General features: G+C 40.3%; 1 protein-coding gene across 2 annotated transcripts in view; it reads right to left on the bottom strand.

The window, feature by feature from the left end:
* LOC104594931 (AMP deaminase) overlaps positions 1-22,509 on the bottom strand; it is a 56,210-nt gene that overhangs the window by 17,769 nt on the left and 15,932 nt on the right. For both annotated transcript variants that reach the window (XR_016082344.1, XM_019197319.2), the window contains exons 10-11: positions 22,118-22,179; positions 9,159-9,272 (exon numbers count right to left, since the gene is read on the bottom strand). Coding sequence is in view for 1 of the 2 variants with exons in the window: in XM_019197319.2 (XP_019052864.1) it covers positions 9,159-9,272; positions 22,118-22,179 (176 nt within the window). In the remaining variant the exon portion in view is untranslated. The remainder of the gene's footprint in view (positions 1-9,158; positions 9,273-22,117; positions 22,180-22,509) is intronic.

A 22,509-nucleotide genomic window follows, 5' to 3' on the forward strand; every position in this document is an offset into this window, starting at 1 on the left:
AGGCCCCCCCTATCGCCTAGCCTCGTATTGGAACCTTGAAAACTATGTTTGATGGTGAGGAACATAGGAATTGGTTATCTATGCAAAATATATTTATAGATGATACACTTTCTGTTTCTTTTTTGAGGGTGGACTTTTTGCGGGTCCCTAGTTAGAAATATACATGTATAGCACCTCATTGTACAGAGGACCACTAAGTTTTTGATATTAATACAATACACTTTACCTTTTTTTTCCGAAAGAAGGAATAAAGTTGACACGTTTGAAAGACAGACTTGTGATATTTTTTCCAAGTAGGGGTAACTTATATATTAATTCAAGGTTAATGGGCATAAATGGGCGGTCAATTTAAAGTCAATTCATTTAGGGATCAAGCCCTACTATGCCTGTCCATTAATGCCATTCGAATAAGATTGTAAACCTATCAAAAAAATAGATTGAAAACTTTGAACCAATCCTTGAATATAGAGTCAAGGAAGTGAAGTTCGTCAAGGGTCTAGCTTAGGGAATTGAAACATTGAATAGGGAAGCTTTGGAAGATGTGCCATTAGAATGCAGCAATCCTTAACTATTAAGAAATGAACCAAGGTAAAGGAAAGCACAAGAGAGCTGACTGCACTTCCTGGGGATTATATAAGTTTAGAATGTTCCTAGATAGCTTAGGGAATAGAAACCTTGAAAAGGTTAGCCTCATAACATGTTTTTTTTTTTTATCAATAACAGTGAAATTTTATTAATGATAAAAATCAGGATTACAAAGGGATGGAGCTAAAAAGTCATAACTCCAGCAACCCAAGAAACTTTCTGACCATGCAGTGATTACAATACAGCCCAAAATAATGTCTCTATTTACCCCTTGCCTAGCTAGACCGTCAGCCAATGCATTTGCACTTCTCTTTATCCATGTACATTGAATTTCCATGTCCTTGGTTAACCACTTATACTTCCTCTTTTCATTGCTGTATTTCCACATCATAGCACTGTCCTCTTTTAGCCATTTCACCACCGTTTCAGAATCACCTTCTATAACCACCTTTTTGATATTCATTTCCTTGACCCTTTGTATCTCTTCAATAGCTCCTAAAATCTCAGCCCTCAAAGAGTTTCCCACCCCAATCGGCCCATAGTACATGGCTAACAAGTTCCCTGTTTCATCCCTTATCACACCCCCAATTCTGGAAGGCCCTGGATTGCCTATGCTGCTGCCATCAAAGTTCAGTTTGGTGAACCCAAGGGGTGGAGGAGTCCAGCAAGCTTTTAATATCTCTCTACGTAAGCCTGAATCTGCAATCTCCCTCCAATTCCTTAACAGCTCATCAACTGGGAACACTTTGAACAGCTCCAATGTTCTCAACCATTGTACCATCCTAATGTGGATGATCTCCATGATTTCTTCCATACTTCTCTCTTTATTTGAGAAGATCCTTGAGTTCCTCTCCTCCCACACTGTCCAACAGACTGCAGCTCTACCACACCTCCACATGATTTTAGCCCTTTTGGTTGGCCAATTAGGCATGAAAGAAAACAAGCTTGGAACATTCAAAGGGGGAGTCCACCTGCATCCAAACAGAGAAGTAAACCATACCCAAATAGCTTTAACAAACCGAAAAGATATTAGTAAATGATATCCAGACTCACCATCAGACTTACAGAGAACACACCAGCGAGGAGACAAGTAGTTGTTGGGTCTTTTCCTTTGGAGTAGATCCCCTGTATTAACTCTTCCCAGGAAGGCTTCCCAACAAAAACTCCCAACCTTAGAAGGTATAGGTCAACACCACACTTCTTTAATAGGGAAAGAAGAGCCAACAGGATGAGAGGGTAACAGTGCTTTGAAAAAGAAGGCACAAGTGTAGGAACCCGAGGAAGTGAGTGTCCAGATTCTGTTATCTGCTTTAGACGGCTCAATGAATACCCCTTTAAGGATAGATAGTAAGGCTATAGTACAGGCAAACTCTGTGTCCCTAACACCTCTTCTCAAACTTAATTCCAACCAAACCCAAAAGGTGAATCGGAAGGAACAAGAAAGGATGAAATTGGTTCATTCTTAAGGGAAGGCATAGCGAAAAGGCCTGGAAATTGATCTTTCAAAGGGGAATACCCAATCCAAACATGTTCCCAGAATTTGATAAGGTTACCAGAATGCAAGTCATACCAGATCCATGGAGAGAATAAAGGAGGCACAAGTGTAGGGACTCGAGGAAGTGAGTATCCAGATTTTGTTATTTGCTTTAGATGGCTCAATGAATACCCCTTCAAGGATAGATAGTAAGGCTATAGTACAGGCAAACTCTGTGTCCCTAACACCTTTTCTCAAATTTAATTCCAACCAAACCCAGAAGGTGAATCGAAAGGAACAAGAAAGGATGAAATTGGTTCATTCTTAGGGGAAGGCATAGCAAAAAGGCCTGGAAATTGATCTTTCAAAGGGGAATCCCCAATCCAAACATGTTCCCAGAATTTGATAAGGTTACCAGAATGCAAGTCATACCAGATCCATGGAGAGAATAAAGGCAAGATGGCTTGAATAGCTCTCCAAGGGGAAGCTCTTGTAACCCGTGCTAGAATTCCTTAATCCCATCCATTATCTGCCAGTCCATGTATACTTCTCACCACCTTAACCCACAACCTTTCTTTCTCCAATGAGAATCTCCACAATCATTTCCCTAGTAATGCAAGATTCTGAGTCCTAATATTACCAATACCCAACCCTCCCTCCTTTTTACCTCTACAGACCACCTCCACTTGACCCTATGGTCCCTCTTCTCCTCCCCCGGCTCCCACAGAAAATCCTTCATTAGCTTTTCCAACCTATTACCCACCTTCACCGGTATCCTGAAAACTGACAAAAAATATACAAGAAGGTTAACCAACGTAGACCTAATTAAGGTGATTCTCCCCCCAAGAGACAAATAATTTCTTTTCCAGTTGGCAAGTCTCTTTTCAAATCTCTCCACAACAAGGGCCTAGAAATCATCTCTCTTAGGATTATCCCCCAAAGGTAAGCCCAGGTAGTTTAATGGCCAATTAGACACTACACATCCCAAAATATTTGCATACTCCCCAATCTCCCCTTCCCCCAATATTAACTTCAACTATACAACATTTTTCAAAGTTCACCCTAAGATTTGACATATGTTCAAAGAGTTGTATAGAGAGTTTCAAATTTTTAATCCAATTGATATCCCCTCCTTCACAAAACAGAATTGTATCATCTGCAAATTGTAGATCTGTAAGTGGTACATTATCCCTTCCAACACTCCACCCTCTTATGAGCTCCTTGTCTAATCCCCCTCAAAGCTGGGAAATAGTCCACCACTGTCCCATTCACCAAGATAGAATAATGACAATCCCTAATGCATCCCATCACCCATTTGCACCAGATGTCTCCAAACCCAAAATTCATCATCACCTCAAATAAGAAGGACCAATCAACCATATCATAAGCCTTTTCCAGATCTAGTTTGCAAACCACACCTCTTCTCCTGGATCTCTTGTAGTCCTCTAAACTCTCACTTGCTACAAGTATCTGATCTATTATTTGTCTCCCCCTCACAAAAGCTCCTTGATTATTCGAGATGATAATTGGTAGCACCTTTTTGATTCTAATTGACAACACCTTAGTAATGATCTTATAGAGGTTGTTAACTAGATTGATCGGCATGTAGTCCTTTGGATGGCTTGCATCACTTTTCTTGGGAACTAAGCAATGAATGTGGAATTTAACCCAGGGTTAATCACTCCTCTGGTATGGAATTCATCGAATACCAACAATATATCCTCCTTTAGAATCTCCCAACAATCCTGGTAGAAAGCCATCGTAAAACCATCTGGGCCCAGTGCCTTTGATCTATCCATTAAAAATATTGCCTTTTTTATTTCTTCCGACTCAAATTTCTTCTCCAACCAATCCCTCTCTTCTCTCTTCGGTGTTGGCCAATAAAACCCCCTATTATTCAGTGACCATCTATATATATTCCTAAATGACCTGCAAATGCTTCCGCAATTTTTCTCTGACTTGTGACTGTTTCCCCTTCAATTTCCAATCTAGTAATAAAATTTTTCCTCCTTCTGCCACAAGCCAAAGCATGAAAGAATTTAGTGTTCCTGTCCCCCTCTTCTAACCACTTGCATCTTAACTTCTGCCTCTAGCTTATTTCCTCCTGAAAAATATAGTCCTCTAACTGTTTCCGCAATCTCCATCTTCATTCCTTATCCTCTTCAATTAGGCCTTCCCTCCCTTTTCTACTGTCCAAGTCCTCAATTTGTGTGATTACATTCTGTTTCCTTTCCTCCAATCTCCCAAATTCCAGTAGATTCCATTCCTTGATTCTACCTTTCAGATACTAGAGCTTCTTGTGAAACCTCATCCCATACCACTCCACTGCTGGATTGCTCTCTACCCACCACTCTTCAATCTTCTCAATGAACCCCGGGTGCTCTAACCACATGTTCTCAAATCTAAATGGAGCTGGACTCGCATTTCGCACCTCATCCTTACAAAGTACAATAGGCCAATGGTCAGAAGTCACCCTCGGGAGTGCTCTAGAGTTCAGATTTCCCCAATGTTCTTCCAGATCTTTTGAAAATAGGAATTTGTCCAACTTAGAGCAAATTGGATTTGTTTGGAGATTGGACCATGTATAACACCTTTGTGACAGTGGGATTTCTTTTAATTCAAAGGCCTCAATGAATTGGTTAAACCTCCTCATACTTGTGGTGCTCCTCTGCCTAGGACTATTAATTTCTGCCAAGAATCTTATTACATTGAAGTCACCTCCTAAGCACCATGGTCCTTCCCATAGACCCCTTAGGTCTGCTAGCTCTTCCCATAATAATCTTCTTTCTCTGTAATCATTTGGCCCGTACACATTGGTTAATACCCATTCAAATCCATCTTCCACTTGCCTAAATTTCAAGGAGACTGTGAATTGTCCTACCAATTCCTCTAAACCTTCCACTACCTCATTCTTCCACAATGCACACCCCCTACTGATCCCCATGAAGGTAGAACCGCCCAACTAATCCCCCTACTCCTCCACACACTCCTTGCCCATTTGATATCAAATTCTGCTCTTTTCATTTCCTGTAATAGTACCACATCGGGATCCATTTTCCTGATGACTCCTTTTATTACTGTTCTCTTCTTTGCACTATCGAGTCCCCTCACATTCCAACTTAAAATCCTCATTATTCTTTTTTTATATCCACCCCTCACACCATTGTCCCTCACTTACTTCCTCCCCTCCTAGCCCCTCTAGTTCTAATGCCTTTGTCACTTGCCACTTCCTTCACCTTGCTTCCAGCCTCACTCATTCTCCCCCTTCTGACCTTGACTTCTTCTCTCTTTTTTTGCAAGAACCCTTTCAGCTTATTTGGATCTTTCAGTTTACACCCCAGTTTTTGTTCAAATAATGCCACAGAATCCTCACTTGCCAGCTCTTTTTTCTCTGATTCTTTAGTTTTATCTTCCTGGCCTAACTCCCCACCTGTACCTTCTTCCTCCTTGCTGTACCCTAACCGAGCCTCTGCTGCCCCTTCTTTCAAACATTTATTCTCCTCCACCTCAGGTAACATATTCTCACTGTCTCCTAAAGACCTGATGCTACTATTTACTTCCTCCTCTCTTTCTAGCTCCCTCTCTAACTCCTCTCAACCTCTGCAACTAATACCTGGCCCTCCTCCTACACAGACTGCAGCCTCTGAAATGAGAATGGAATCTAGCACACAGGACACAGAGAAACCATTAGTACCAAAAACTGAAAGGACACTGTTACCTGGGTTTAGCCGGAATGGATTAGGGGAACTGGAATTAGAAGCAATCGAATCCTGGAAGAAGGTGTGGTTGTCGGCTAACTCCTTGGCTCGGGTCTGTGGAATTAACCTTCCTGTCTCTTTCGTCGTACAGTGGTCCCTCTCTACACCCAGCTATTTGTCCCTCATTAGTGTGTTTCTGCTTTGCTTCAGAGGAGTCATGGATACTTCCTTACTAAGCTCCCGCCCGTTATCAAGCTTTGGAACAGGAACTTCTAAAGCCAGATCATAGTCTTCTTCCCCACCCTTGTTCTCCTGGTGTAGAAGCCGATCCGAATTATATCCTTCCCATGTATCTTCTGAAAACAAAGTACCAAGGTTCAAGGTTGTTGCCAAACCAGCCTCTGATAGCTGGTCTACCTCAATACTGCCTATACTGGACTGGTCGTCCAAGTCCTCTTCAAGATCTGGATCTTCCAGTTGACAGTTTACCCAGCCCTCATCGACCCCTTCCTTTTCCTCGCCGCATTCTCTTACATATCTAGGATTTGGACGGTCTTTCTCTGAGTTGCTTCCTTTTGAGAGCCCAGGCACAGATCTAGGGACCCATTGCAGAGGTCTAGCTGTTTTCTCTTTCCGCCTAGTCGAAACAGAGCCTCCAACACAGTTCCTCTTCGAAAAGGAAGAAAATAGACATGTTTTAGCGTCTATAATCCCCTTCGGTCTGTCCTGGGCCACGTGCTCACTTAAACAGTCACGTGGCCCAAGACTGATACTTTGGTTGGCCCAACCCCACCTCCAACAGGTTCAGACACTTCGGCCTGCGACAACATATTATGTGGTCCAACCCTCTTCTTGACCACGTCAGCAAAAGAGGCTCGAGCCCCCCCACTTCGAGAAGCTTCAAAATTTTTAAAATTTTTTTCTCTAAATGGCTTACATGAGTCTTGGTTTTCCAGTTGCATCTTTTCAATTACCTCCTTAGGCCTCTGCCGCTCTGCCTTCAGGCCCGCCAACACCTGTCTGCCACGTGAGATTGAACCCGCCACGTCCCCTTCGTCTTCAACCTTGGTTCTTCGTCCCCAAAGTTCCACCTCCGGCTCTGAAACCAGCCATACTTTGTACCAGACATCACTACAAGGATTTTTTTTTATCGATAACAGAAATCTTTATTAATGAAAAATACCAGACATCATCTACAAGGATTTCGAACACCTTTGGGACCGATTCTGGTTCCACCCCTTTAACTCTCACCTCCACTGCTCGAAGATCCTGCAGATTGCATTCTTCCAACACTCCCCCCAGCATTTTTACCAGGTTTTCTAGGATTAATCTATTCCATAGATGAAACGGGAGTCCAAACATTTTCAGCGTGAAGCTCCCTCTGAACGGCTCCACCTCATTACACAAGGGTTTCCATTTCTGAACATAAATCAATCCCTCTTCCCACTTGAAAGCTGCAAATCCCCTGTCAACACCATCTCCGATGCTTAGTATTGCCTTCAGATTTGAAAATGGCTCCAAAGTAACCTCCGAGTCTATCTGCAAATTATTCACTACCACTTTCAACAGCTTCCTCCAGTCTTGAACATCCTTACTGGCGGAAACCACCATTTTCTTCTCCCATTTGTCCAGTTCAGCCTCAACCCAAACTTTTAGTCCTCTGTTTGGAAACACTACGGCCTTGCTGCAGCTGAAAGATCTTTGCTTCAGTGCCTGGAACGAGGACTCAGGGATATCCTTCTCGCTGCTCTGTTCTTGTTCTTGTTCTGTTTGCAGGTGATTAGCCGCAACAAGGAATCTCTGCAACTCCACCGCAAATAACAGCCAGCCTTGACTTTGCTTCCCTTCCGGTAGACAAACCATTTGCTTTCAGTCACCGAAGTGTTCTATGATGGTAATGAACCACCCTTTCTTATTCCATCTCAGTTCCACTTCATATTTTTTCTTCCAACTCCAGTACATTCCTCCACCCTACGGTTTTTATGGACTGGAGTACTCCATCTATGAAACCTTTCAACCAGTGAACAGCTTCCTCAAAAAGAATTAGTGTCGCCCTTCTACCTTCTCTTACCTTTAGCAGATTCTTACTTTTAGATTTTCCGCCTTCCAGAAGAAACCTTTTTGCTTCAATATCCAACCCAGTCCTCCATCTATTCACCACCTGAAACTCCTTTTCGTTTTCTCTTCCCATCACCGCTCCAACATACTCTCCCTCACAGTCCCTCTTCATGCCCATTCTATACTTTCCTCATAACATGTTTATCAGATGTGGCATTCCTTAACTTTCAAGAAATGTACAAAAGTCTAGGGAAGTACAACAGAGTGAATGCAAGTCTAGGAGATTGTATGTATAAGTTTAAAATGTTCCTAGATTCATTAATTATGTACCTGTCAACCATTAACATAATTGGTCAATAGAAACAATGAGAATTTAATCTGTTCTAGTGTGAAAACTAAATCTTCAATTCAGCTGAAGTTATTAGCCCCCAATTTATTACTTTGGTAGAAGCTCCCAGTTACTTTAGTTTTAGTTGTTAGCTTCTAATTTATCACTTTTACCATTTTAACCAAGGTGGTGTTTGATTGCGCTTTCTACAAAGATCATTTTTTTATCAATCTTTCTACAAAGATCATTTTTTTATCAATCTTTCTACAAAGATCTTTCAAAGGCCCCAAACACTCAAAAGATCTCCTAGGCTTCCAAAATGAAGATACAGCTTGGTAAACCCGTTGGTAACTTTGCTCTCCACACTCTTCTTTTTGATCTAACAACAATAGGAAATGATGGAAAGGTGTCTTCTAATTGACTAAAAAATAACAGTCAGCTCAGATGAGTTAAAAATATTCCCAGGTTTTAGAAATGAAGGCTTTTAAATAATAAAATAATAATAGCAATGCTATTGAGATGAAGGAACTGGAAGCACAATCCAAGAAACTGGAAAAAACTTCAATTTTAGTTTCCTGTTTTTGGTCTTTTTTGAGCTTCAGTTTCTAGTTGGTTGTGGCTTTCAAAGAAATCTAACCAAACCATAAAAGATATTTCTTACACTTTATGGCTTTCAAAACCCCAGCCACAGCCTAACCAAAAAGGTGCTACTCATTCTGCAACACTGCCCAAGATGTAAAACAATTACAAGCAGACTAATTAAAAGTTCTAGAAAATAAAACAAGATAATGTAATGATAATAAACCAATCAACAATTTACCATTGTAAGTTTGTAAGAGTATTTGCATGAACTATATAACAGGACATAGATTAATTGTTCAAACATAACATGTGATAAACATTCTTGAACCATAAAAGACCCAAGTCATTGGATATACAAGGGGTATAACAGCAAGCGTTGATCTACATTACGAACAAAGTATCTATAGCACAATTTCTCTGAGACAGAAAATACCTGAATTAACCAAACAACATTCTCACTGTAAAGCTCATTATTCACTATCCAACTAGCTAGTTGGTCCCATTCACTCTGTTTTCTACCATATATTGATATCCTGCATTCAGCCATCTGCAAAACAATGAAATCAACCATCATTAGTAAAAGGCATCATTGTTCAAATTGGAGCATCAAAAGCCTCACTAGCTTCAAAATAATTATCGAGATAAACCAAAAATTAAGTAAAGGAAATACAAGAGAGCAGAAATTCATTAAGGTCCAACCAATAGGTAGAAGTGGTGTTGCCTTGGCACGTGGCACAGGTTCCAAGTATTTAGGTGCCTACAGGTGCCCAAGAATCATGCTCTCTCTGTTTCATCCACCTCAAAGATCAACATTTCCTCCCACACTTTGATGTAGCAAGGTTTTGGAAAACCAAGAATCATGCTCTCTCTCTGTTTCTGGTTAGCATAAGAATGTCTTCAGAGCTTACGAAAACATCTTTGTAACCTCTAACAGGTTTGATCTGTCCCCCCAGTTCCGTATGTTTCCCAGCAAAATTTTTTAACTCTAACCTCATTGAGTCTGATGTTTCCTCCATCTTGTTGCCACCTTCTCAACTTCAGGGTCACCTGGAGAAAACTAGACCAGCCACTCCCTTGATCCCCCATAGGAATGCAAAGTCGTTTCTGTTGAAGATTAATCAGTTTTATGATGTTTTTCTGAGTAGATGTTTTATGTTAGTTGTTAGATAGAAGGTGAGTCCAAATTTTGCTGTTTTATGTTTTTGAGTCTTATATATGTTGTTTTATGTTTTGCCACCCTATAAGGGCATAGTTGTCTTTGTACTGCTCTATTATTTTTAATATAAATAAGAAGTGAAGGGACGGCCAGATTATTGCTCTCTTTTCTTTTCAACTTCTCTTCTTCTCCTCTCTTCCTTCTCTCTTCAAGAAACTACTTTTCTTTCATATTTTTTAATTCAGCAGATTTCTACTTGGTATCAGAGCATCGGCTAGGGTTTCTTGAAGCATTCTCAAGCAGCCCTAGATCAGCCAACTGCATGAAGTAATAAAGGGTTGATCGACCTGCTATAGATTGCCCAGTTCTTGGATTTTTTTGTGGGATCTAGTCATCAGGAAGGTGATCTACTGTTCGGCATCAAAATCAGGAAGAATTGGAGTACGGGGAAGAGTTCCAGAAAAGTTGGACTCTTTGTTTTTTATTTGATCTTGGGCGCCCAGGTATTGTTAGTTTTCTTTTGATTTTTTGAAGAGGGCTGTTTGGTTTCTGGAATTTTTTGAGCCTCCTGGAGTGATCGATTCACTCTTCTCTCTGTTGAAAGGCGTGGGGAGGAGAGAGATTTCTCTCCAATTAAGGTTTTCTTCTTCCGGAAGGGTTGGTTTCTGTGTGTGTGATATTAAATTGTTTTTGGAAGGTCTCCAATCTACTTTTTCTTACTGTTGAACTGTTTGAAGTAAGATGAAGAGTTGGAATACCGAGATGAAATCTACCAGTACTGTGGGACTAGGTGTTGGAGGTAGTAGTGATATTTTTGGGTTTGGGATCATTACTACAGTAAAACTTGATGGTACAAATTATTTGGAGTGGGCACAATCAACTAAGATGGCTACTGGTGCCCGTGGAAAATTAGGGTATCTCACTGGGGAGGAGAAGAAACCTAATGCAGACTCTTCCCAATGGGTGCAAGAGAATTACATGGTAATGTCCTGGCTGTGTAATTCTATGTTACCTCATATTGCGAAAAATTATCTATGGGCTAATACTGCATAAGGAGATTTGGGATGGAGTGACTGAAACCTACTCTCAGAAGCAAAATGAAGCCAGAGCCTATCAATTAAGGAATCAGGTGATAAGTATGAAACAGAGAGAAAAACCTCTTGTTGTGTATTTCACCATGCTGAAAACCATATGGCAAGAAATAGATCACTTAGAAACTGTGGTATGGGAAAGTGTAAATGATGTAGCAACCTATCACAGACTGGTAGAGAGGAATAGCGTTTTTGAGTTCTTGGCAAGGTTGAACCCTGAATTTGACATTACTAGGCAGCGTATTCTTTCTAGAGAGGGTGTGACACTCCCTCAAGCCTATGCCTTTGTCTTTGGAGAGGAGAGTAGGAGGAATGTAATGATGAGACAGCTTGGGGTTGACCAGTCAGCTATGGTTGGTACAACAAAACCTAAGCCGAATGGAGACAGGGAGAGTAGTGAGACTACAAGGGAAGATAAGGACTTGGTGTGTGATTATTGCAATCCAAATCTTATGCCTGCCCGGATAAGGAACAAGAAGAGAAATGCAAATGTAGCCACTACAAGAGACTCTTCGGCCCCTCTTTCCCAAACTGATTGAGAATCCATTGCAGTAGCAGCAGTGAGAACAAAATTGGAGAGGTTTGAACAGCTTATGAGTAAGAAAGATTCACCCAGCCCTAGCCTTCCAGATGGACAGCAAAATGCAGGAGCCAACTACACCACTTCCTTTGCACATACAGGTAGTCCATATGCAACTGCGAATCTTGCATCCACTTCAGGTAAGGAGTGACCTCCCTGGATTATAGACTTAGGAGCATCTGAGCATATGACTAATGCCCCTACCATTTTTAGTTCCTATCAGTTGTGCTCTGGTAGAGACAAAGTCTCTACAGCAGATGGTTCACATATACCTATTGCTGGGAAGGGGACAGTTAGAGTGACCAATGATATAACTCTGTCCTCTGTTTTACATGTCCCTAGACTTCATACCAACCTATTGTCTGTTAGTTCTTTGACAAAAAATTTGAATTGTTTTGTGACCTTTCTTCCTGGTAATTGTGTTTTGCAGGATCTGGAGTCAAAGAAGATGATTGGGAGTGGTCGTGAGGTGAATGGAGTCTACCTTCTGGATGAGATTCCGAGACATTAGGGCCATCATGTTAGCAGTAGCAATAGTAGTTGGTCAGAGTCAGTAAACCAAATTATGCTTTGGCACAATCGCTTGGGACATCTTTCTTTTAATTCTTTGAAATGTCTTTTCCCAAAGTTGTTTGAGTCTACTTTGGAGTGTGAGAGTTGTCAGTTAAGAAAGCATTGTAGACAGTCTTTTAAACCAAGTAATAAAAGTACTTTTGCTTTTAATATTGTTCACACTGATGTATGGGGGCCATATCATATCCCTTCCATGGGAGGATTCCGTTACTTTCTCTTGTTTGTGGATGATTATACACGATATTCTTGGATATATTTGATGAGATCACGTGATGAGGTTCCTAACTTGGTATGACAGTTCCACCAAATGATTCTCACGCAATTTGGAGTGAGAACTAAGGCTTTTAGATCAGATAATGCCAGAGAGTACTTTGAGAAGGACCTGACCACGTATCTCTTAGAACATGGTGTAATTCATCAGAGCAGTAGTGCATATACACCGCAACAGAATGGAGATGCTGAGAAGAAAAACAGACACTGTGGAGGTGGCAAGGAATCTTATGGTGTGTGCTTCAGTTCTTGTGCAGCTCTTACAGTCGTACATTTGATTAACCGTGTTCCTTCACGGACTTTGGGGTTTAAGGTGCCATTTAGTCTTCTTTTTCCAGATGGGGAGATATTTCATATACCTCTGAGGGTTTTTGGTTGTGTTTCCTTTGTTCACATTCTTGGCCCTCATCGCAAGAAATTGGATCCTAAGGCCAAGAAATGTGTTTTTCTTGGGTTTGCTCAAAACCAAAAGGGGTATTGCTGTAATCACCCAGTGTCGAGGAGTAGATTTGTCACTATGGATGTTACCTTCTTTGAATCCACCTTCTTCTCGAGTGGTTCTCCTCAGAGGGAGAGTTTGAGGAGGAGAACTCACAATTTGTTCCTCTTCCTGTTTCTTTGGTGCCTCCATCAGTTCAGCTAGCACCTGCACCTCTAGTTTCATTACCTAAGCCACTACGGGCAACCCTACAGAAATATCAGCGCTAGCAGATGATGGTTGACTCCACACATCCTCAACCCACACCACTCTCTATCAGTTCTTCTGAAACTCCAAATTCAGCAGATACAATTCCAGGTATTCCTCTTGAGCCTAAGCTTGTTATGTTTTCTGATGATAATGTTCTTGTCCCTAACACCATTGTTGCAGCTAATCGACCTTGATCTTCCCATTGCACTTCGTAAGGGGAAGAGAGTATACAACCCATTGCATTTCACACCATCTTTCCTGCAGTGCCTTATCACCCTCCTACCGTGCTTTTCTTTCTTCCCTGGATTTTGTGTCTATACCTAGAAAAGTTACTGAGGCTCTCTCCAAACCTGAGTGGAAAACAGCCATGCAAGATGAGATGGATGCTTTGGTTACCCAGGAATGTATTCACAGTGAAGTATGGGACCAATGGCAAGATAGAGAAGTACAATGCAAGGTTGGTAGCAAAAGGGTATACTCAGACCTATGGTGTTGATTATCTGGAAACCTTTGCACCAGTAGCTAAGATGAGTTCAACTCATATCCTTTTATCTCCAGCAGCCACCTATTCATGGCCCTTGTTCCAGCTTGATGTCAAAAATGCCTTCCTCAATGGTGATTTACAGGAGGAGGTATATATGGACATTCCAACAGGCTTTTATGAAAATGTTGGTAAAAGAAAAGTGTTCAGACTCAGAAAATCTCTGTATGGACTGAAATAGTTACCTAGAGCTTGGTTTGATAGGTTTAGAGGGGCACTCATCCGCTTTGGATACACACAGACACAGTCTGATCACACCCTCTTTGTGAAGAGGAGAGATGCTCTGGTGTCAATTCTGATTGTGTATGTGGATGATATAGTGGTGACAAGAAATGATCTGGAGGAGATTGATGATCTCAAAAAATCATTGCAGCAAGAATTTGAGATCAAAGATCTTGGTAATCTCAAATACTTCTTGGGGATTGAAGTTGCAAGATCCAAGCATGGGATCTTCATTTCACAGAGAAAGTATGTACTTGACCTACTGCGAGAGACTAGGAAGTTGGGGACCAAACCAGCAGACACTCCTATTGATCCAAATCACAGAACTAATAGTCTGGATGGTGAGTTGGTAAAGGATGTGGGGAGATATCAAAGAATGGTGGCCGACTGTTGTATTTGTGTATAACACGACCAGATATTTCTTATGTTGTCAGTATTGTGAGTTGGTACATGCATGCACCTCGGGTTCAGCATTGGGAATCTGAAAAAGCTAAGGCATTCTTTTCTCAAATCATGAGAATCTGAAGTTAGAATCCTATACAGATGCACACTGGGCAAGATGCTTAGATGACAGGAGGTATACATCAGGAGTGTGTACCTTTGTGGGTGGAAACTTGATCTCCTGGAAGAGTAAGAAACAAGCGGTTGTAGCAAGGTCAAGTGTAGAGGCTGAGTATAGATCCATGGCTCATGGTGTCTTAGAACTTCTTTGGATTAGATCTCTTTTGAGTGAGATTGGGGTGAAAGCAGAGGAACCCATGATGTTATACTGTGACAATCAGGCTGCAATCAATATTGTCCACAATCCAATTCAGCATGATAGGACAAAACACATCGAAGTTGATAGACACTTTATAAGAGAAAGGGTAACAACCGGAGAAGTTTGTTTGCCTTATGTCTCTTCAGAGTTGCAATTGGCTGGTCCTCACTAAAGGGGTGGCAAAGAACAAGCTTGAACATGATCTACACAAGTTGGGAATGTGTGACATTTACTCCCAACTTCAAGGGGAGTGTTAAAGATTAATCAATTTTATGATGTTTTTCTGAGTAGATGTTTTATGTTAGTTGTTAGATAGGAGGTGGGGACAACAGTAGTTATGCGAGTCCAAATTTTATTATGTTTTTGAGTCTTATATATGTTGTTTTATGTTTTGCCGCCCTATAAGAGCATAGTTGTCTTTGTACTGCTCTATTATTTTTAATATAAATAATAAGTGAAGGGGGCGGCCAGATTATTGCTCTCTTTTCTTTTCAACTTCTCTTCTTCTCCTTCTCTCTTCAAGAAACTACTTTTCTTTCATATTTTTTAATTCAGCAGATTTCTACTGTTTCGACTTTCCATTCCCAAAAAACCTCAATTAGAACAATGTAGAAACCTCTATTGTTCTATTTTAGCTGCGTGAAATAAGACAAACACCTATCCGAAAACTTGCTCCACGAGTTTGCTAAGAATTGCCTCGAGCACTTCTCCGAGAAGGAACAAAACCAACCAAGTCTCTAGTGACGTAAGCAAACCCTCTACATACGTCTGAGATTCTGAACATCTCATTGCCAACTGGTGACCAAAACTTGAAGAAGAATTTCTTGGATTTGATAGTTAAAGCCATCGGGGATGAAAACAGAGGACAAAACGGAAAGGCAAGCAAAAGGAAGACAAAGAGAGGCGAGGAGAATGAAGAAAAGAAAAAAGTCACCAAAAGATGATACTTTGTCTGGAGTTAAGGCAGAAGATAGTGATGGTATTTTCTACACAAGGGAGATTGAAGCTGTGACTTAGTCCAGTGAAGTCAATGCAGTGATGTGGAGAGAAGGAGAGCTGGAAATTAGAATAAGAGGACATCCTTTTCATCTTTGGAACCTGTCGATGATGAAATCTATTGGAGATTGCTATGGGGAGTTTATTACAGTGTCTCATGAAACGCCAACACTTAAAAATTTGAGATGGGTTGCAGTGAAAGTGAGAAATGCTTCCCCTCACAATATACCAAGAACAATGGAAGTTAGGGAAGGACTGCTTACAGTTATGGCTGCCATCAAAATTTTTAGTCGATTGGTCGCAGATGAGTTATCTTCTCCGGTGTCAGCAGCAACTGTGCAGTTGGCAATGGTTCCATGGGTGTAGTTGATGGAGTCAGTCAAACAAAGCTGTACAACTAAGCGTGGGTTTGTACGAAGAGAATGAGGGAAGAGTATTTGAGGGGAGCAATTCTGCAGGGGTTGTGGTGTGAAAGAAATGCAAGAGTATTTGAGGAGAAATACAAGTCAATTGAGGAGGTGCTAGAGTTGACACTGATTAAGGTGGCACATTGGGCACTACTGCACTAGTGAAGCAGCAATTTAAGGGAGTACGTATCCTTTAATGATTTGCTAAGGGGATGGCAAACTGTGCCTGGATTCCAATTTATAGAACAACAAAGAATGCCGGATTGGTATCCTCCTGAAGCAGGTTTGGTTATGTTCAACTTTGATGGGTGTTATCTTGGGAACCCAGGTCCGTCTGGGGTGGGGGTGTTGTAAGAGACCAGAGCAAGACATCATTATCCTCAGCTTTACAAGTCCAGCAGGACAGGGTATCTCTCTGAGGGCAGAGTTGTTAGCATTGATACAAGGTTTATAACTGATACAGCAGCAGGGTTGGAAAGATGTGTTAGTAGAGGGGGACCATCAAATTGTGATCTCTTGGATGAAAGCACAAGAACATCAACTGTGGAAGTTTAGGCAGCTGGTGAGGAAGGCAATGGCTATTGGACTTCATTGAATGCCTCATTCAATTGGGTTCCCAGAAGTGCAAATATGTTGGCAGATGCTTTAGCAAGTGTTGGCAGATTCTTTGTTTCCTTCTCCTTTGTACTATTTAGGCCTGCTACACTTCGAGCAGTTAGGTTTTTTCTCTAATGAAAGGTTCCTGCTAATTATCAAAAAAAAAAATTACATATATAATTTAAAAAATATATAGTTCTTGTACGATGTGTCCTTTATTGTGATATATAAATGCTAAATGTCAACACCCAAAATGTCACTGGCTGTTTTTGAATACTTTTTTGCTATTAGGAAACTTGAACTATGTAAAGTTTATGTATATAAGTAGGAAAGCTAACTTAACAGCCCATGCGGTATCCCAAGCTTCCAAAACTCATCCTTCTCCCTTTTTTGTCTGTAACGATTACTTTAATGGGATACCCAGGGTTGAAGATTGTATATCTATCTCTTTCTGCTAATATATCTTAATTTTACCCGTCAAAAAAAAAAAAAACTCAACTACAAATCTCCCATATAGACACTTCTTCTAATTAATTAGAAACCACCAAAAGACTCCAGATACCCTAAAACCCTTGCCTAAATAATTTCACCTGGAAACCCTTGTTTATCCTTTGATCAAGTCAAGATACTATTTCACCTCCTCTCATTGACCAAACCCAAGATCTTTGAATCCCCTAAATCCAAACTTCTTCGGACCAATCAGACCTCACCATTAGGACCGGACCCTTAAAAACCCCACCCTACCAAATTTCACCTAAAAATACCTTCTCTAGCTTCCAAACTAGATAAGATTCCATTTTGTGAACTATCATTGGTTGCTAGTTAACACTTTCCTTTGACCTAGTCATATACCTTGTCTCCTCTAGGAACAATCCCAACCATCCAAATTAGTTAACCCTTAGATCAGAACACTCCTCCCAAACCAAGGACTTTACTTAAATACCCCAAAAAACTCTAAGATATCCAAAACACCTCTCACTATTCCTTTCACCAAACTGTAAGTGTTCTCAGTCTTTCCTAGACACTTCTACCCCTAGAAAACTGCCAAAATACTCTTCACCTTCTCACTCACCATAATACCCTTGTTTTCACCTTTTTAGACATTTCTACCTGTAAGAGCTCTCAAAATTCCCAAACTACCCCTACTTGAACATTATAAATAGGGGCAGGAAGGAGCCCAAAAGACCATCGAAGAAGCGTTAGGACGGGAGCCCCTTTCCCCTCAACTTAAGACACATTAACCCACTCTTGTTGCATCAACTATTTTTTCTTTCTTTTTTTTTCTTCATCCTTTCGTTCTCTACATTTTCTATTTTTAATTTTCCGTTTCCGAAGAGGAGTCTGAGAGTTCAAAGTTTAGACACCCATGCTAAAATATCCGCCATTGCTGGTGTTTCTCTAGCTCTGAATGAAGACACAACCTCCCCTCCTCTCCACCTTTGCATTTCTTAGCTCACCCTCCGCATTTCCTCCTCTTGCCTTTTCATCCTTGGTCACATTTTCATAGAAGGGATAGGGCTCCAAGTTGCATAACACCTCACTTGGTCAGCATTGTCATACGCTCCTCACCATTACTTCCAAACAACTCCGGTAATACCACCCTCATTAGGCTCCAATTAGAAGAAGGGAGGGATGCATTGAGCACATTGGCGAGACTCAAACCCCCTTTTTTTATAGATAATAGTGACTAATCAAAGAGCACAATATACATCACACAACTCCTCACAAAGAGGTGTGAGGTGCAACCTCTGAACTCCATCATAAACCTTACAAGTGAGCCCAAAAGAGCTGATTTCTACGTACTCCTTGTTTGGCTAGAAAATCTGCCAACCCATTTGCCGATCTTCTTTGCCATTGAACTGTAACTGAGATATTTGATGTTAGTCACTTAAATCTTCTCAAGGCCCTCCTGTAGGGCCAGGCTGTCATTTCCAGCTCTTTTAGCCATCCAATAACCAATTTGGAGTACCTTCAATCAATAAATGCTCCACCGCCTATCTCTTTTGCAATTTCTCCTCCTTGTAGTACAGCTTGGACTTCTGCATTAACTGAATCTCCCATCCCAATAGGACCAGAAAATAGAACTACAATCTGGCCCTCATCATTTCTGAAGACTCCCCTATTCCAAATGGCCCAGGGTTACCCAAGCTGTTGCCATCAAAATTTAATTTAATAACACCTAGCATTAGGAGGCTTCTATTCCACCAAAGGCATGATTCTGACTTCAGAATTTTTTGAAACTTGCTCCCAATTCCTCCTTATATCATCAAAAGAGTAGGGTGAGAATAGGTCCAAGGATTTTACCCAACTTATGGCCCTACTTAAAATACTTTCCAGCACACAAGCCTGATCCCTCTCCTTATCATTAAAATTTCTGGCATTTTGTTCCTCCCAAACAGTCCACACCAAAGAAGCTCTAGCACACCTCCACAAGACTTCCTCTTCTGGGGAGGAAGAAGGAAGCACAAGAAAAGAAGCCCAAGGATAAAGGCTTCCAAATGCGAGTATCTGGGGAGGAAAGGTCCATGCAAACATGATCAAGAGTTTTAAGGAGCAAAGCAACCTGGTCAAGCTCAGAATCTCTTATAAAACCCAAATTCCAGTTGAGGCCAAAGGAATTGGAGGCCACAAACCTTTGAATTTGCTCATTTTTACAACATAAAAGGGAATACAAGGAGGGGAAAAGGGTCCTTGAGGGTGAAGTCACCAATTCAAACATCCTCCCAGAACAAAACCCTATCTCCAGTGCAAGCATCATAATCGATCAGGTTTAAAAAAACAAGAATACTATGAATAGCCTTCCATGGAGAAATTAGCATAGCCCACCGAGATACACCAGCATCCCAACCATTACCTACGTCACCATGCACACTTCTTACAACTTTGTACCAAAGTCATTCCCTTTCTAGAGGCCACCTTCACAGCCATTTGCCTAGCAAAGTTGTATTCTTCTTCCTTAGATTGCCTAAGCCCAAGCCACCCTGCTCTTTCCTTCTACACAATATTTCCCACCTAACCGCATGATCCTTCCTTCCCCAGCCTCCCACAAGAAATCCCTCATAATTTTCTCTGCCTTCAGTATCACCCTTTGCGGCATTCTAAACACCGAGAGAAAGTAAGTTGGCAGGTTTGCTAGAGTAGCTTTTATTAAGGTGATACGACCCCTGAGGAACCCCCTTATCACCCAAATCATTGAACTTGTGCTCGGATGTGAGAAGCCAGAGGTTTATCATAGTCTACGACTCTACGCCTTTTTTTCATTTTCAATAATAATTGGGTCCCAAGAGAGATTAGAAGGGGGGACCCCGGAACCACCACCCTCGTTTGACTCCAATCCGAAGCATTTATAGAAATTATGAATCATGCAAAATTCTTGACTATGAAGTGTTTGTTGAACTGGGTGTAAGTTCTCAAGGAGATTCAGTTGTGCTCGTTCTCCCATCTAATTCTTGTGCAAGAGGAGCAACTCGTATCATTGGGGGTTCATCCGACACGAGAGAGGGGTACCTCACCCCTTCCCTCTCTCAATCCAAAATCTTTTTTTTTTCAAAATCAGGACTCACCACCCTGGTTTCGTGGTGAGTGGTCACTCTAAGAGGCTTCAAGTCAAATTTCCCTAATATTTGTCAGTGCTGTCATGGTTTAAAATGTCACTAATTTCCCTAATATTTCCATGACATATTTCCATTTCCATGGGTAGCGACATGAAATTTTACTAGAATCAACACTTCCCCAATGAAGACTACCCAGCACCATGTGAAGTACAAGAGATAGTTTCCATGACATATTTCCATTTCCACTTCCATGGGTAGCAACATGAAATTCTACTAGAATTGACATGTTCCCCAGTGAACACTACCAATACTATGTGGAGTACAAAAGATAGTATTATAACATAAGTTGGTAACAATTCTTGTAGGTATGTGAAGTAACAAGTTATTGTCCACCAAACATACATGATTACCACTTTGAACTACCTCAATATTCATTTCAAACATGAAGTCAAATATTAGTTTTTGTTTGTGTAATAGATTATTTGGTTAATCTATTACAACCATTTGCATTTTTTATAAGTTTAAATTTTGCTTTAACTCATTCTATCATGGAGTCTAAATCTTAAGGTTTAGAGGGAAACTTCATAACGTATTCTTTTGTCTATAATCTTAGTTTCTTAGCTTTGTTTAATGATTTGGAACAAGATAATAATTTAAAAAGGTGTGTCTATGCTTTTTCTATCATTTCATAAAATATCATTCTATATTCTGCATATTTTACAATGTTTCCACCATGTCTGTAATTTTTACAATATTTCCATACGATATTTCCAACATTTCCAACATGTTTCTTATAATTGGATGACTGACATTCCATCGACATCGACATTTTAAACCTTGGTGCTGTCTCCAATTTCTGGCATGATTACACCCTGTGTTTCAATTTTTCCTGGTAACACTGGCCAGAAACATAGGAAATGCCAATAAGGAGTCAACTTCTACCATGTGACAACTTTTACCAAATATTAAAAGAGAGATAAGGTGCATGCATCCAATAGAAAAGGAAAGGTGAAATGGCAGGGAAAAAAAAAAAACATAAAAGCCCAATTCCAAGGGCTGAAGTATATTTAGCATAGCACATTAACCTGGAACGATCCTTGACATTTATCTGAATGCTATTTGATTCTGGAAGCAAAATATCTGGGTTTTACCGCTCTAATTAAATATCTTAGGCCCCAAAGCCTCTTAGATCTTCACATCCCTTTATTACCAATTTGAGAATACTCCCGCAGCCATTATTAACTCAACACCCGTAGGGAAAATAAATCCTTAACCATATATGCATGTCATTATTCCTTTATGAATTGGGGCCTTAGCAGTACAAATTTGCAAAAGGAGGTGAACCCATGAAATGCTGTCAAAAAAACCTACATTTTGAAACACTGACCTGCACCCAGAAGAATGATGGAAATACCCTACAAGGCTCCAACCGTCTACCAGCCTCACAGCCTTCATCATATTGAAGTATTTAGTTTGTACGAGGAAGGGTTATTTTAGGAAGATAAATTATTGTCAAGGACTATTTTGTGAGAGAAGATAGTAAAGTATGAATTGCATTGATATCCAAAAAACAGAGAAAAATCAGCCTTATAAAGTGAGCATCTGTACAGCAGAAAATCTCCTCAGATTTCTGCCCAATTGGGGATTTCTTATAATTTTGGATAATTTTAATATTATATAAGTATTTTCTATTAGACAGACAAAATTGGCATGTCCCATTAATTATTTAAGAAACTTTGGTTGCAACTGTTAATCCGCTTCCATACAGGAGGAAATTTTCAATACTTGCAAGACTCAGAAAATAAATACCATAAGTAAAATTATCAAAGCAATTATACTTTTACAGTCTGACACTGGGCAAAAGATACAAACCTGTGACATAATCACAATAACACAAGCATATTAATAAAAATTGAAGTAAAAGGATAAATCTATGAGAAAAAGATTTATGAAGAACCTGGTATTTACTTGCAGTAAGATCAGAAAATACTTGTTTAGTCAGCTCAGCCAAGAAACGACCTGTTGGAGAGGAGAGTACATACAAATTACTTCAAAATAACAATCATGACCAAAATAAAACGGATTAGCAGGTAAAGATTATTAATATACTTTCAGACTAATCCAAAGTAGAGATAATCATTTGATTTTTTTCTTTCAAAATGTTCTACCATAGAATAAGCACATGAACCCCAAAGTTAAGGAGAACTCAAAGAAAAACATTGGCTCCATAAAGTAAACTTGCAAAAAAAATACCAAAAATATGTATCAATTCCATTGAGTAATCCATGCTTCATCTATTCAGAGTTTCAGACCTACTCTATGTTCACATCTAAGCTAGTTTGATAGCAT

Source organism: Nelumbo nucifera, chromosome 2 (assembly GCF_055504915.1).
Source record: "Nelumbo nucifera cultivar China Antique chromosome 2, China Antique-T2T, whole genome shotgun sequence".
Taxonomy (NCBI): Eukaryota; Viridiplantae; Streptophyta; class Magnoliopsida; order Proteales; family Nelumbonaceae; genus Nelumbo; species Nelumbo nucifera.